At 39.4% G+C, this 16,132-nt stretch overlaps 1 protein-coding gene across 7 annotated transcripts in view; it reads left to right on the top strand.

The window, feature by feature from the left end:
* The window catches only part of LOC126283006 (uncharacterized), a 378,588-nt gene that overhangs the window by 174,192 nt on the left and 188,264 nt on the right, over positions 1-16,132 (top strand). For all 7 annotated transcript variants that reach the window (XM_049982244.1, XM_049982237.1, XM_049982240.1 and 4 more), the window contains one exon: positions 3,243-3,359. In XM_049982244.1, the coding sequence (XP_049838201.1) occupies positions 3,243-3,359 (117 nt within the window). The remainder of the gene's footprint in view (positions 1-3,242; positions 3,360-16,132) is intronic.

The raw sequence follows: 16,132 nt of genomic DNA, 5'->3' as shown, positions 1-16,132 counted from the left end.
AAAGGTATCTGTTACTGCAAGTGGCAATTGTGGACATAACTGCCTTGGAATACATGACCTATGTACCAAGAAAGCTGCCATGTATGTATGGAGTGAGGGCGAAGCATCCCAAGGACTGCAAGAAATTGAATTGTGTCTCATGCATTACATAAAACATGATGTCCAAACAAAGCGACTGATTATGTATTCGTATCAATTTGCTGGGCAAAATTGGAATATAAAAGTGGCCTTACTGTGTCAGTTCTTGGTTCTGCATGCAGACTTTACACCGGAAGTAATCCACCATAAATTCCTAGTCAGTGGGCATTCATACCTATCATGTACCCAGGACTTCGGTATCATTGAGAAGAACAGGAAATTTCACCCAAACATATACACACCCTCTGACTGGGTGAATATTATCACTGCACGAGAACAACCACCCTTCACTGCTATACTGGTGATAAGGAATGGTTTCATGTCCGCAGTATATTTAGAGAGCATCATACGTATTCTTGTAGTGCCGCCACAAAATACCAGGGTGCAATGGTTCCATATTCAGTGGCTTCAGTAGAAAGCATCCTCTACCTATATCATGTTTTATAATTACTCCAATGAGCCAGATGTCCCATTTTCCAATGTCAGTTTTGCTAAATGAAGGTCGAAAGTATTTGAGACTCTGGACGTACTGTATCCCAATGGACATGCTGTTAGCGTGTTGAAAAAGACTGATTTAATGACCTTGCTGCAGTTCATGCCCCCTGGTGTACCATGGTTATTACCGTAACTTGAAGACCTCTGCATAGCCGTGTGGCAACACCAACCCTGTAAATGATGATATGGATGATGAACATTAATGTCTCGAACATTAATGTCTCATATGTCTTGTCCAACGTTTTACTGCAGTGTATAAAGCAATAACGACCTATCCGTCATGTTTCATGTATTATTGCCAAGTGCACCGAAACATAGTGGCCTAACCCACACAAAAACTGTCAAAAACACTATTACCGTTAACTCAATGTATAGCCGATTAGCAGACACAATACCACATTGTGTATACCACAATCATTGCTATACGCCGCAATCACTACCAGACACATCAATTCTGCAAATGTCAATATCTTCCAGTGGCCATTCCCACAAACCATTGTGCTGTGGGTTAGGCCATTATAGCGCTGATAGCCTCAATGTTACTGTTTCCTCAAGTGAATTCTCTTTCTGATAAACTAAATAGGTTGGTGTGCTCTGCACTATGCATTGTCAGCATAATGTAAGTGTAAACATAAAGTAATAGCCATTTATACATCTTGATATTGTTCAGCATTATTGATTACTACTTTACTAAAATTATAATTTGTACTTTATTTGTTAACACTTTGGAGACCAGCCATGTAGAAGAACATTGGGCCTAGGAATCTGGCCATTTATGTTATTTTTAAAGCATTACTTGCATGTACGGATTTGATGTATCTTCAAGAGCAATGTTGTTGTGGTCTTCAGTCCAGAAATTGGTTTGATGCAGCTCTCCATGCTACTCTATCCTGTGCAAGGTTCCTCATCTCCCAGTACCTACTGCAACCTGCATTCTTCCGAATCTGCTTGGTGTATTTGTCTCTTGGTCTCCCTCTACGATTTTTACCCTCCACGCTGACCTCCAATACTAAATTGGTGATCCCTTGATGCCTCAGAACATGTCCTACCAACCGGTCCCTTTTTCTAGTCAAGTTGTGCCACAAACTTCTCTTCTCCCCAATCCTATTCAATACTCCCTCATTAGTTATGTGATCTACCCATCTAATCTTCAGCATTCTTCTGTAGCACCATATTTCGAAAGCTTCTATTCTCTTCTTGTCCAAACTATTTATCATCCATGTTTCACTTCCATACATGGCTACACTCCATACAAATACTTTCAGAAACGAATTGCTGACACTTAAATTTATACTAGATGTTAACAAATTTCTCTTTTTCAGAAACACTTTCCTTGCCATTGCCAGTCAACATTTTATATCCTCTCTACTTCGACCACCATCAGTTATTTTGCCCCCAAATAGCAAAACTCCTTTACTACTTTAAGTGTCTCATTTCCTCATCTAATACCCTCAGCATCACCCAACTTAATTTGACTACATTCCATTATCCTCGTTTTGCTTTTGTTGATGTTCATCTTATATTCTTCTTTCAAGACACTATCCATTCCGTTCAACTGCTCTTCCAAGTTCTTTGCTGCCTCTGACAGAATTACAATGTCATCGGCGAACCTCAAAGTTTTTATTTCTTCTCCATAGAATTTAATACCTACTTCAAATTTTTCTTTTGTTTCCTTCACTGCTTGCTCAATATAGAGATTGAATAACATCGGGAAGAGGCTACAACCCTGTCTCACACCCTTCCCAACCACTGCTTCCCTTTCATATCCCTCGACTCTTATAAGTGCCATCTGGTTTCTGTACAAATTGTAAATAGCTTTTCGCTCCCTGTATTTTACCCCTGCCACCTTCAGAATTTGGAAGAGAGTAGACACACACACACACACACACACACACACACACACACACACACACACACACACACACACAAATGTTCAGCATGTAGACATATTTATCAAATGTTCAACATGTAGACATATTTATCAAATGTTCAACATGCAGACATATTTACGAATTAATTTGCAATGTGAATATAACGTGACTCACTCTCCATCATTACAGTTTATCATGCAAAGTTACCCATGGAACCATGAAACTAATTAACTAACTTATAAGGCTTGTACTCTTTGGTGCACGAATGTATAAATAGTTTCTGTCAAACAACTGTTCTGGGCTCCAAACTGTGATGTTCTAAGTAAATTGTTTCTACTTAAAGCTGAGACAATTACTGAGCACTTTAATTTTTCAAATGTTTTGGATAAGACACCAGTACAGAAATTGGATGATAATTATTTAGTCTGTCTTGTCACCATATTTATAGAGTGGTTTAACAAATGCTTATTTTAAGCTGACTAGAGAACTTCTTTGTGCCAGTGATGCATTACTTATATCACTAAAGGCAATTTTGTGATTGGTGCAAGCACCACCCGTTATTCATCTGCGAATTGTGATTGCCTTTTGTAATTTTTTTTATTGTTTCCATCTTAGAATTTCAATTATCGTAATATTTGACACAATTTCATTATTCAGCAGATATATACAATCAAAAAATAATCCATTTCCAGTTTGCTAGAGTATCAAAATCATAAATATTTTTCTGGTTTTTGTTAGGACTCGTTAAGGAAAAGAGTAAGCTGGTGTGCCAAGAAAAATGATATTGTGTGTTCAGTATTGAACACCCTGCTTGTAAGACTGCAAACATACTTCATTGACACTGCTTCTGTAAATGTAAGTATATAATTTATATTTGTATGATGATTGCAGTACAGTGTCTGAGACAATAATTTCTGTGAGCAAAAGTGAATATATGCTGCCATTATATTGTTGGGTGAGTGATGTGTAAAAAGCAGACCTGTGTCAATGGCTGCTGTTGGGCACGATGGAGGATCTTTAGGTTTTACAAATAACAGCAATCTTATTTATGTCTTGAGAAATGTAAAACTTCTAGTAAAATACGTAAAACAGGTTCAAGTGAAAAAGTGCTGCACCTCAGTTGTATTTGGCATAACCTGTCATGTGGAGCTATCAGAAAGGTTTATAGTTGTGTTCATGTCTACATTGTGATTGCATTAGAGCCAACTAATCTCTATATCTCACAGGGTCTTCATTAGGCTACCACATGACCCATATTTACGTTTCATGACATCATTGTTTTCCTTTTGTTTACAGCACTCATGTCAAATGAAAACACAATGGTTTTATGTGGCTGGGAACTATAGCTTGATATTCACACAATTATGGAAGACAAAAATATGTTAATAGTTTCAGTTTTCTGATTTTGTTTCCATGTTATTGGCAATCAAGCATTAATCATCTTGCAGGACAGTGACGTTATTTTTGTCAGTTTGCTAAAGAAATTTATCTTTTATTAATCTGCAGAGGCTGCCAATTTATTTAAAATTAAATGTTTCTTTCCTAACTGCTGGTTAGTTTCAACAGTCCAGTGAGCTTAAAGTGCACATTTTTGTCATCTGGCACATGTGGCATAATGCCATAATAAAGAACCAAACATGAGATAATATAGTACTGGTACACCAAGAAAATTGGCATCCCGAAAACCACACTAAAAACATTAATACCAGGTAGGGGCCTACTTAAGTGTGAATCTGGATATTCAGATGTGCACTTAAAGCTGAATTAACCATTTTAATATGGTTTACGAAATTCTGATGCTCTTGGAGTTTCCTGATGTCCTGTTACTTTCATGACATAATGTAAGATCTCTTAAAGCTATGTATGTATGAAAGCACATAAATGTTCACTTAAAGGTGACTGAGCAGGCAAATTTGGTCAGTAGAATTGAATGAAATGATGTATTTCAAATAAATTAACAGCTATAGAAGAATTTTACAAATCTGCCTTCCATGAAACACAATGTTTTCTGTTGTGTCTTAAATTTACAGAACACCATTCTTTGGTAAATTATAGACTGGCAGCACACCATGTTTTTTCATTGTAACTTCACAGAAGCCCTTATATTTACTGCTGGAATAGAATATAAACTGCCTGTTATATAGTTTGTTGGCTTCCCAGATAACTTTCTTAGTTTTTTTATACCACTTGAAAAACTCATGAAAAACTTAATGCCCTTGGTTTTTTTTATTTTTTCAATAAATTTGTATTCCTTTTACTAGCTTTCTTCAGTGCCGTGCAAATTTAAAACTGGTCGGAAATGCTACATAATAGTGTTGTAGAGTATGAAAAAGCATGTATGTTGAAGTCAATGTATAGCAGAATGTTAGGGTCCTTTGAATAACAGAGTCTAATGTTGAAATGAATGTTATGCCAAGGGCAGTTTTCTTATTTTGCATTCCTTATGTGGATGGGATATGATAAAACAGTTGCCACAAATACAATAATTCCATCCATCGCCTTTGTACAACATGCTGCAGCACTGCACAAGGTCACGTGATGGTCCACTATCCACAAAATTCCAAAAAGAAATACAATGAAAGACGTAGGGACAGAACAGACACCAAGCACGGACTTCCTACACAGTAATGCCTTTTTTTCTGGTGCTCTCTTGCAAGTGTTCAAATGAACCTATTTCTAACAAGTCACGGGAAAATATTGCAAATGCTGGCTTGAGAAGTATTACTTTTAAATAAATTTCCTTTTATCCAAGGTGAATTATGTTATGTGTGAGAGTGTGCAATGGATTTCTTAAATCACAGAGCATTTTACTCTCATTCAAAACTTAATGCTTTGAGAACCAGCCAGTTGGAAAAATTTTGGGTCCAGAAGACCAGCCATTTTTGTCATTATTTAAAATCTTACATATGTATGAGAGGGTAACATATGTAAAAATGGACCAATATTATATGTGAAAGCTTAGCTTTGCTTGCAGCTATACTATGTTTATATTAATTTAAACCATTAACTTTTCCTATTTGTGTGTTTGCCCAACTGAACAGTGGTGCTGCTATTTGCTGTTTACATCTTGTGTCCTTTGCTTTCACTATTTGCTGTCATAGGCTGGTGAGAAAAAATGGCATAGGCTATGATTGGTTGTCAAAAGTTCTTTACCATCTCTGTTTAAGTGCTTTCGGAACTAATGTACTGTATATGGTGAAATTCAAATCTATGTCTTTGTGAAAAAAAAATGCATTGTATTTACTCTGTACGTCAAAGGTCTTTCTGAACACAATTTTTTTGGGCTGTGTTTCGTTTCCTAAAGTGCTGGGAAATTCTACATTGGTGCATAAAACCTGTATCATTCAGAGGATTGATAAGTGTTACAGCTTTGAGGGAAAGTATACTGTTGCTTAAAGGGAAGACGTGTATTTTCAGCCACGAAAAAGTGTATTTCCATCTGCAAAAAAAAAGTATTTGTAACTGAGAGATCCATGAAAAAGCCGGGATTTTTTTGCTCGGCCACATATACATACTGTACAGAGAAACTAGTAGTATTGTTGCTAGCTAGGCTTTGCACTTGTGACAAAGAGTGTCTCTATCTTACGGATGAGAACTGTCACTCGGAAGTTGGATTGAACAAGTACTTTATAATTCTTCACTTTGGAAGAGAGATAAGGTTAGTTTAACCTTAGAAAAATCTTATGCAGCTCGCTTTTGTTCAGACAGTTGTAAAATAAAGTGTACAAATCTCAAACATGTAATTTCAATAAACCAGAGATCTTACTATCTTTTATCTAAGCTTGAGCTGCACAATAAATGAAACTGCAATGCCTAGAAATCTTTATTTGATTGACATACAGCTGGCTTTTCTAGTCTCTCACTCACAAGGCAGTGTCCAAGTAAATCTCCAAAAATCTTCAAAATTATTAAGTTCTTCTGTTAACAGTTTTTTTACAATAATTGTTGCACTTTAGCAAGATTGCTACACATTAAACATGGCTCGCTCATATGGACGGATTTCATATGCTCTACACTAAATCTGGACATAAACAAAACAAGCATTGAACATTGAACTATACAGTTTGCATATAGAACTAACAAACCATATAAAGTATCCACCATTTTTGATTAATAAATGCACAAGGTTAGAACGTATAGAGACACCATGATATAAAGAGAACATAAACCCAACAAAAGAAACTCACCAAAATGATACATCACACAAATATCCATCAATGACAGCATCAGTACAAAAACACACCTTTGACAGAAGAGTGATTAATCTAATAGACATAAATTTTTTCTGAACAATGAAGCAGCCTGTTTGAAAAGTGTCCCAAACATAATGTAAACACAGTGCCACACACAAGACAATAGGGAATATCATAACAGAAAGTGAACACATCATAAGGTGAAAAGACAGACTGAACACACCTGAATTTAATGCAAACTTAACAAAAGAACCATTCGCTGAGGAAATAAAACACATAATCAGAGAGGAAAAAACTACCATAAAAGAAACAACAATGACAGCCGAAGAAAAAACCTACAGAAACTGCAGAAGAAATTAAACAAGAAAAGGTCAAAATCACAAAGTCTGATGAGGGCAATTCTATTGTACTCATAAAAGAAAAGGAATACATTGACAAAACATTATAATTCATCCAAAGCAACAACATCACTGAATTAACAAGTGATCCAACAAACCAATAACAAAGAAAGTCATAGAAAGCTCTGAAAAACACATAAACAATTTTCACAGAAACACGGATTACAAGAATAATACAAAAAATCCCAAGGCCCCATTCTAAAATCATTGCATAAAATTCACAAATCGGGTATCCCTATACAACCATTGATAACTTTACCAGAGCACCAACACGCTACTTATCCAAACACTCACACACTCTGCTACCGACAAACACACCAAAAATAGATGTCTGAAGAACTCATCTGACTTAATAGAAAAATTAAAAGTTAAAAAGTACCAAACACAGGATCGGCAATTTCAATTGACTTAGGTTTCCATGCAAACACACTTTACTACAGAAGAAACCATCAGCATCATAAAAAAGGGGATTCTGTGGCTTAGGCAGCATTTGAGAAACAGAATGTTGGACTGGGTTTTAGCTAGGGAAAGGGATACTTTTCTTAACTGGTGCAGAGGCATGGAGCAGGGTTCCACTGTTGCAAGGATGGTGTAGAGAAACAGAAATGTCACGAAATGGGGAGATGAAGGTGACAGAGGGCTGCGAGGGAGCTGGTTAAGAGAAAAGACGCATAAAAAAACTAAAGACACACAAAAATATGCATAGATTTGTATAAATACACACAGGTGTGTAAAAATATGCACAATTGTGAGAAACCACATGAAGCCATGTAAAAATATGCATAGATTCATTAAAAACCTACAGAAATGTGGGAGAAAATGACAGATGAGGCATGGGAGTATCAGTAGGGAAGATGTTGGATCAATAGGAATAAATAGAATTATTGATGGGAAGAACTTGGGGCATTAGATGCTGAATCAACAATCCACAGTCACATAGCCGTGTGTTGTATGCAGATGAGATCATTGAAACAATGTGGCTTGCAAGTGTATGCAGTTTGGAAGGTGATGAATACACAAAGGAAAGAAGAGAAAGAATGGACACTGACAAGACTAATGCTATAGAGAATGATAACTGAAAGAATATAAGTTCTCATTGACCAACCACTCCAACAAATTGTCCATAATCTAACCTCACACACCAGAGATACTAACGACTTCTTACACTGACTCCCCACCATCCCCACTCCTTCACCTTCTCACATTCTGGACCCCTAATTGTCACTGTTGGTGCCACATCAACATCCCTCACGCCCGTGGTCTTATTGCAGTTGAATACTACCTTTCCCAAAGTCCTTCAGACTCCAAACCTACTACCTGATTCCTCATACAGCTTACTGACTTTACCCTAACTCTCAACCAGTTCTACCCTCCCTGTTCACACTGCATCAGGGCTAGCGACAGCGTGAAGTTGGGTGATTGGGACAAAATTGGCCAGAGCCAGCTGTGTGTGTGTGGGAGGGGGGGTTGTAAAATGACTGTGAGGAGTTTGCTTAATAACCATTTCAAGCTGTAAGTTTAGTAACGCCATTTTTTCTCCTTGTGTGCGCACTGGTGCCCACCGGTTGATTTAGTTGTCTGTCAGTTACCAGGCTTGGAGTGCACTTTCGAACGCTGGGACTTTCATCTACTTTTGTGAACTAGTTAACTTACTTTATTTTGTTTTTGAAACTTGTGGATCAAGGTGCTGTGTAAGGTCGGTTTTGGACATGAGTGTGGTAGCATACAAGTTGGTATATCATTCTTGTTGAACATTTGTTCTTGCCGCTCTTTACACTACCGATGGCAGAATGTTTATCTAATGGCCACTCATTATTTCCACCGCTTGGTGTGGCTGATGGTGCAGTGAACTGTAAGTTGTGTGTACTTGGTGTAATAAGATGGTGCATCCTGTCTAAGAATCTTCAGCATGTGAAGAATATGTTAATTGCAATGTTTATTTGCTAGAAACTATTGGTTCAGCATGATAGATTTTGTCACTATGATTGTCTGACTAGTTGTTCAGCACAAAGTCCATCACTAACTAATGTATTATCACTGTGTCCCCCCCCCCCCCCCCCCCCCGAGCGAATCTTTAAAAAAATTTGCTACCAGGAAATGGGCTTGAGTTGCCTGTCAGTAACTAGTGGTTAAGGGCTACACGCACTATTATCTCGGTTAGATGTTAATCCTTAAAAATTGCCCTTTGGATTTGTGAATGTGTTCGAGCTAGTGCTCTTCCTATCGACTTCAGGTTATTGTTTCTTCTAAAAAGTAGTTATTTTCAATTGTTGATCTTAGTGGGCTATCACACTTCGCTTGAGCGGGTATTCAAATATTTGGTTACTACCAAATCAGCCTGGTGTAACCTGCCAGAGTGCCCTAATTAGTTGCTGAGGACTTTTTCTGCTATTCTATGGATCTGAGCTCACTGTGTTTAAAATTATCATTTTTCTGTTTGTCAGTTTTGCCGACAGGCACAATAAGACCGACTTACATAAAACTTTCAGCCACAGCCTTCACCCCTAAGAGAGACACACACATCATTCACAAACACAAGCAAGCAAGCACACCTCTCACACACACAACTGCCAACTCCAGCCCGAGATGCTGGAGTTGGCAGTCACATGTGTGTGAGGTATGTACTGCATCCAGACTAATCACCTGCAACTCTCGCTTCCCGCGAAGCAGACCGGTACAGCGAGCCCCAGACCAAGTAGGGGTCAACCTGGCCGGTCGTTCTGGAAACATAGACGCTTCCCAGAGACCACCAGTAGGCATCCACGGCGCTGCAAGAGGTCGCTACAGCTGCGGACCTCTTTCCATCTGCTCGACATGTGACTGCAAATAGAGCCAGCTATATCCATGCGCCAAGCAGTATTTAGGCTGGCGCAGGAGCCTGGAGAGGCATTTCACGCCGAGTGAGCCCACTGGTGTCATCGTAGCTGCCGCGTCATCGTCCACCGCCGCCATCGTATTGGAGCCATCCTCGTAGGGCCTCTACTAGCCCTTGGACACAGGTGATGGCAATGTGGACTCCGTGCTGCTCTTCACGAGACGCCCGGGGCTTGGTTTGGTGAAGTTGTATGGTTACTACAGACAGTTTATGTTTGGAAGAATCTCTGATTTAGTTATTGGTAGGCTTGGAGGATCAGTCCTACCTCACGAATATTGTTTTGTAAATTTTGAAGAAAGACTTTAGTTTAAATAAAAACGCTATAGCTCACTGTCTGAGATTTTCCCATCCGTGGACGGGGGATAAATTAGTGTGCTTGCTTGCTTTTGTGTGTGTGTGTGTGTGTGTGTGTGTGTTTTAAGGATGAAGGCTGTGGCTGAAAGCTTTAAGCAAGTGTTGTTTTTATTGTGCCTGTTGCAACTCGACATGTCTTCTTTACGGTAAGTAGTAGTCCCCAACCACATGTTCTTTTGCCATCCACGGGAGGAAGAGAAGAAGGAGGAGGAGGAGAACAAGAAGAAGAGGCTTAGATCTTTGACTTACCAGGGGGTGTTTCCCCCTCCCTCACAGTCAAAGTCTGAGCTTACTTTGATGGATGTCACTCTGTCTTTAACTTTACCAGTGTTGGTCACTGACCTGTCACATCGTTGTTGTTGTTGTTGTCTTCAGTCCTGAGACTGGTTTGATGCAGCTCTCCATGCTACTCTACCCTGTGCAAGCTTCTTCATGTCCCAGTACGTACTACAACCTACATCCTTCTGAATCTGCTTAGTGTATTCATCTCTTGGTCTCCCTCTACAATTTTTACCCTCCACGCTGCCCTACAGTGTCAAATTTGTGATCCCTCGATGCCTCAGAACAGTCCCTTCTTCTTGTCAAGTTGTGCCACAAACTCCTCCCCAGTTCTATTCAATACCTCCTCATTAGTTATGTGATCTACCCATCTAATCTCCAGCATTCTTCTGTAGCACCACGTTTCGAAAGCTTCTATTCTCTTCTTGTCCAAACTATTTATCGTCCATGTTTCACTTCCATACATGGCTACACTCCATAAGAAATACTTTCAGAAACAAATTGCTGACACTTAAATCTGTACTCGATGTTAACAAATTTCTCTTTTTCAGAAACGCTTTCCTTGCCGTTGCCAGTCTACATTTTATATCCTCTCTACTTCGACCATCATCAGTTATTTTGCTCCCCAAATAGCAAAACTCCTTTACTACTTTAAGTGTCTCATTTCCTAATCTAATTCCCTTAGCATCACCCGACTTAATTCAACTACATTCCATTATCCTCATTTTGCTTTTGATGAGGTTCATCTTATATTCTCCTTTGAAGACACTGTCCATTCCCTTCAACTGCTCTTCCAAGTCCTTTGCTGCCTCTGACAGAATTACAATGTCATCGGCGAACCTCAAAGTTTTTATTTCTTCTCCATGGATTTTAATACCTACTTTGAATTTTTCTTTTGTTTTCTTTACTGTTTGCTCAATATACAGATTGAATAACATCAGGGAGAGGCTACAACCCTGTCTCACTCCCTTCCCAAGCACTGCTTCCCTTTCATGCCCCTCGACTCTTATAACTGCCATCTGGTTTCTGTACAGATTGTAAATAGCCTTTCGCTCCTTGTATTTTACTCCTGCCACCTTTATAATTTGAAAGAGAGTATTCCTGTCAACTTTGTCAAAATCTTTCTCTAAGTCTACAAAAGCTAGAAATGTAGGTTTGCCTTTCCTTAATCTATTTGCCAAGATAAGTCATAGGGTCAGTATTGCTTCACATGTTCCAACATTTCTGAGGAATCCAAACTGATCTTCCCTGAGGTTGGCTTCTACTAGTTTTTCCATTCATCTGTAAAGAATTCATGTTAGTATTTTGGAGCTGTGACTTATTAAACTTATAGTTCGGTAATTTTCACATCTGTCAACACCTGCTTTCTTTGGGGTTGGAATTATCATATTGTTCTTGAAGTCTGAGGGTATTTCGCCTGTCTCATACATCTTGCTCACCAGATGGTAGAGTTTTTGTCCTCAAGTACATCGTTCTTGTATAGACCCTCTATATACTCCTTCCACCTTTCTGCTTCCCCTTCTTTGCTTAGAACTGAGCTCTTGATATTCATACAAGTGGTTCTCTTTTCTCCAATGGTCTCTTTAATTTTCCTGTAGGCACTATCTATCTTACCCCTAGTGAGATAAACCTCCACACCCTGACATTTGTCCTCTAGCCATCCATGCTTTGCCATTTTGCACTTCCTGTCGATCTCATTTTTGAGATGTTTATATTACTTTTTGCCTGCTTCATTTAATGCGTTTTTATATTTTCTCCTTTCATCAATTAAATTCAATATTTCTTCTGTTACCCAAGGATTTCTACTAGCCCTCGTCTTTTAACATACTTGATCCTCTGCTGCCTTCACTACTTCATCCTTCAGAGCTACCCATTCTTCTTCTACTGTATTTCTTTCCCCCATTCCTGCCAATTGTTCCCTTATGCTCTCCCTGAAACTCTGTACAACCTCCGGTTTAGTCAGTTTATCCAGGTCCCATCTCCTTAAATTCCCACCCTCTTTGTAGTTTCTTCAGTTTTAATCTACGATTCATAACCAATAGATTGTGGTCAGAGTCCACTTCTGCCCCTGGAAATGTCTTACTATTTAAAACCTGATTCCTAAATCTCTGTCTTACCATTATATAATCTATCTGAAAACTGTCAGTATGTCCAAGCTTCTTCTATGTATACAACCTTCTTACGTGATTCTTGAACCAAGTGTTAGCTATGATTAACTTATGCTCTGTGCAAAATTCTACCAGGCGGCTTCCTTTTTCATTTCTTAGCCCCAGTCCATATTCACCTACTATGTTTCCTTTTCTTCCTTGAACTACTATCGAATTCCAGTCACCCATGACTATTAAATTTTCGTGTCCCTTCAGTATCTGAATAATTTCTTTTATCTCATCATACATTTCATCAATATCTTTGTCATCTGCAGAGCCAGTTGGCCTATGTTCTTGTACTACTGTAGTAGTCATGGGCTTCGTGTCTATCTTGGCCACAATAATGCGTTCACTATGCTGTTTGTAGTAGCTTACCTGCACTCCTATTTTTTTAGCCTATTCATTATTAAACCTACTCTTGCATTACCCCTATTTGATTTTGTATTTATAACCCTATATTCACCTGACCAAAAGTCTTGTTCGTCCTGCCACCGAACTTCACTAATTCCCACTATATCTAACTTTAACCTATACATTCCCCTTTTTAAATTTTCTAACCTACCTGCTCAATTAAGGGATCTGACATTCCATCCTCTAACCTGTAGAATGCCAGTTTTCTTTCTCTTGATAACGACGTCCTCTTGAGTAGTCCCCGCCCAGAGATCCGAATAGGGCACTATTTTACCTCCGCAATATTTTACCCAAGAGGACGCCATCATCTTTTAACCATACAGTAAAGCTGCATGCCCCCGGGAAAAATTATGGTTGTAGTTTCCCCTTGCTTTCAGCTGTTCGCAGTACGAGCACAGCAAGGCCGCTTTGGCTAGTGTTACAAGGCCAGATCAGTCAACCATCCAGACTGTTGTCCCCGCAACTACTGAAAAGGCTGTTGCCCCTCTTCAGGAACCACACGTTTGTCTGGCCGCTCAACAGATCCCCCTCCATTGTGGTTGCATCTACGGTACGGCCATCTGTATCGCTGAGACATGCAAGACTCCCCACCATCGGCAAGGTCCATGGTTCATGGGGGTGACTTGGCACAGTGGACACTTTTGCCTGTTCTGTGACCAACCATTCTCTTGTGCTCCGCCCCCCCCCCCCCCCCAATGGTACTTTAATGGATACTGTCATTGCCTTCCAGAATTGCCATCTCCTCTTTCTCTCTGTTCTGTAGCTTGTGTTATATTGCAGCAGTCTCATTTCGAGGACACTCATTCACCAACTATTTATGGTTCCCAAGCCTTTTGTCAGAATGGGGCCACCCCATTGTAAACCTCTGGTGGTGTCTGTGTGTTGGTCCATACAGACATAATTAGTTCCTGGATTCATCTTCAAACCTCAGTGGGAGCAGTGGCTGTTTGTGTCCATTTAGATATGCAGCAACAATATACAATCCTTATCCTCCCCCTCCCAAGGCCCACCTCCTATGATTCTTGCTCTTTTTGCCCTCCTTAAACAGTTCCTTCCTCCCTTCCTTCTCCTCGGGGGATTTTGACACCATAATCCTCTGTGGTGCAGTACTGCAACTACTGTCTGGAACAGGATTGTTGATGACCTGCAGGCAGGGCATGTACTCTGCTTCCTCAACACTGGAGCTCCCACACACTTTACTGTGGTACACGGCACGTTCTCGGCCATTGATATTTCCATTTGCATCCCTAATTCTTTCCCTCTCTTAATTCTGCGTTCATGATGATTTGTGTGACAGTGGTTATTTTTCGATTGTCTTACCTTTTCTTCAGAATCCCATGCCTGGCTGCCCTTCCAGATGGGCCTTTAGCAATGTGGATTCCTTTTCCTTGGGTGCCGTCCTATCCACTCCACCACACAGTGAGATTGATGAGTTTCTACAGAGTTTGACTGATGCCATCCTTTCAGCAGGTACTTCAGCAATACCCTGTTACTTAAGATTTCTCAGACAGAAGAGTGTCCCGTGATGCGCCCTCAAAATTGCTGCAGCTATTAAAGACCACTTCCGTGCCCTTTGTGGGGCGGTGTATGGAAATTTATTTGTTAATGAATGTGGAATGTAATGTAGGAAAGACGCATTTCCCGGCTGAGTAGCAACATATGTGGGGCGGCGGGTGTAAATATTTATTGTTAATGATATAATGGTAATATCTTTCCCAACAATGCACCATATGTGCGGTGACGGGTGGAAATTTATATGATTCAAATGTTCCTATGATTTAATTAATGCTGCTGTTTGCCGTTCTTAACACTGGCTCTCTAACTACAATATTGGCAACCAGAAAGTGACTAGCAAAACATGAAGCCTGTAATTAGAATTCCTAGTGACCACTTCAACTGAGAAATACACTTATAGCTACAACTTATAGCTCTGAGGAATTAGGAGACTGTCTGGGATTCATAATCAAAAACGATTCACTCTAAAAGGTTCACTATATTCTGAAAGTCACAGACCAAAAGAATCCACACAATCCAACTACCAGAACAGTTCAGAGTCTAATGCGCTGATGCAATTATAACCGTTCCAATTAAATGTTTAAGTGAATTCTCGCCATAATTTGATGATAATGTTCATCAAACGCCACGCTAAATAATGGTAGAATGTCTGTCCCGCGGCGGCACATGAAAATACGACATACGTGAACTGAAGATAGATCATCAAAGTCATCCCAGAATTAACACTTCAATCGAAAATGATTTCATGGTTACGTGTATCCCGAAAGTTTATAGCAATGATACCGACGCGACGCGACTCCCGGCACAGGTGGTGCGCTGATCAACATCTGGAGAGAACTGGGGCCTTATTTCCTCATGCAGCATTCTTATATATAAAGCCGCGGTGCGGACAGCTAAGGGAACGCCTGATTAAATTCGCTGTCCCGACTAGCCGCTGGGCTAGTAATGCACCACTTAAAGTTATTAAATAAATCATTGCTTCCTTTGCTGATGGCCGATGAAGCTCTCAATTTAAATGTGCAATCATCACACAGGTAAGTAATCATAATAAAAATCTGATGTGGCTCAGTTAAATATTTTGGGCGAGAGAATTAATTTAATTACACTACACGCAGTAGACGAGCTCTGAACTTGCCCTTTGGAGATACGCTATCGCTATAGTTTCATAGTTATTCAGTTGAAACTTCTCACATCTTTATGATTGTGGCGTATCTCCCTTCTACTTAAATTTAAGCATCCTAGCTTTATTTATTCACCTACTTCATCTACCTTGCTTCCTTAATTTTTAAGGCAAAAACCAGAAAATCTTGAATTTCAACTAAAATTTTAATTTGTGAGATCCAAAACACTGTTTCTACTAAATTGTTATGTAAAAGGAATCTAAATATAAATTTTTAAGTTTCTAGCTCTTTTCTGTTGCGCCAGTGATTTTTACAGAAAAACGTGCAAATTTCGA

This window comes from Schistocerca gregaria, chromosome 1, assembly GCF_023897955.1.
Source record: "Schistocerca gregaria isolate iqSchGreg1 chromosome 1, iqSchGreg1.2, whole genome shotgun sequence".
Taxonomy (NCBI): Eukaryota; Metazoa; Arthropoda; class Insecta; order Orthoptera; family Acrididae; genus Schistocerca; species Schistocerca gregaria.
Note: the sequence above shows the minus strand (reverse complement) of the source record. Positions and strands in the feature narration are given on the sequence as shown.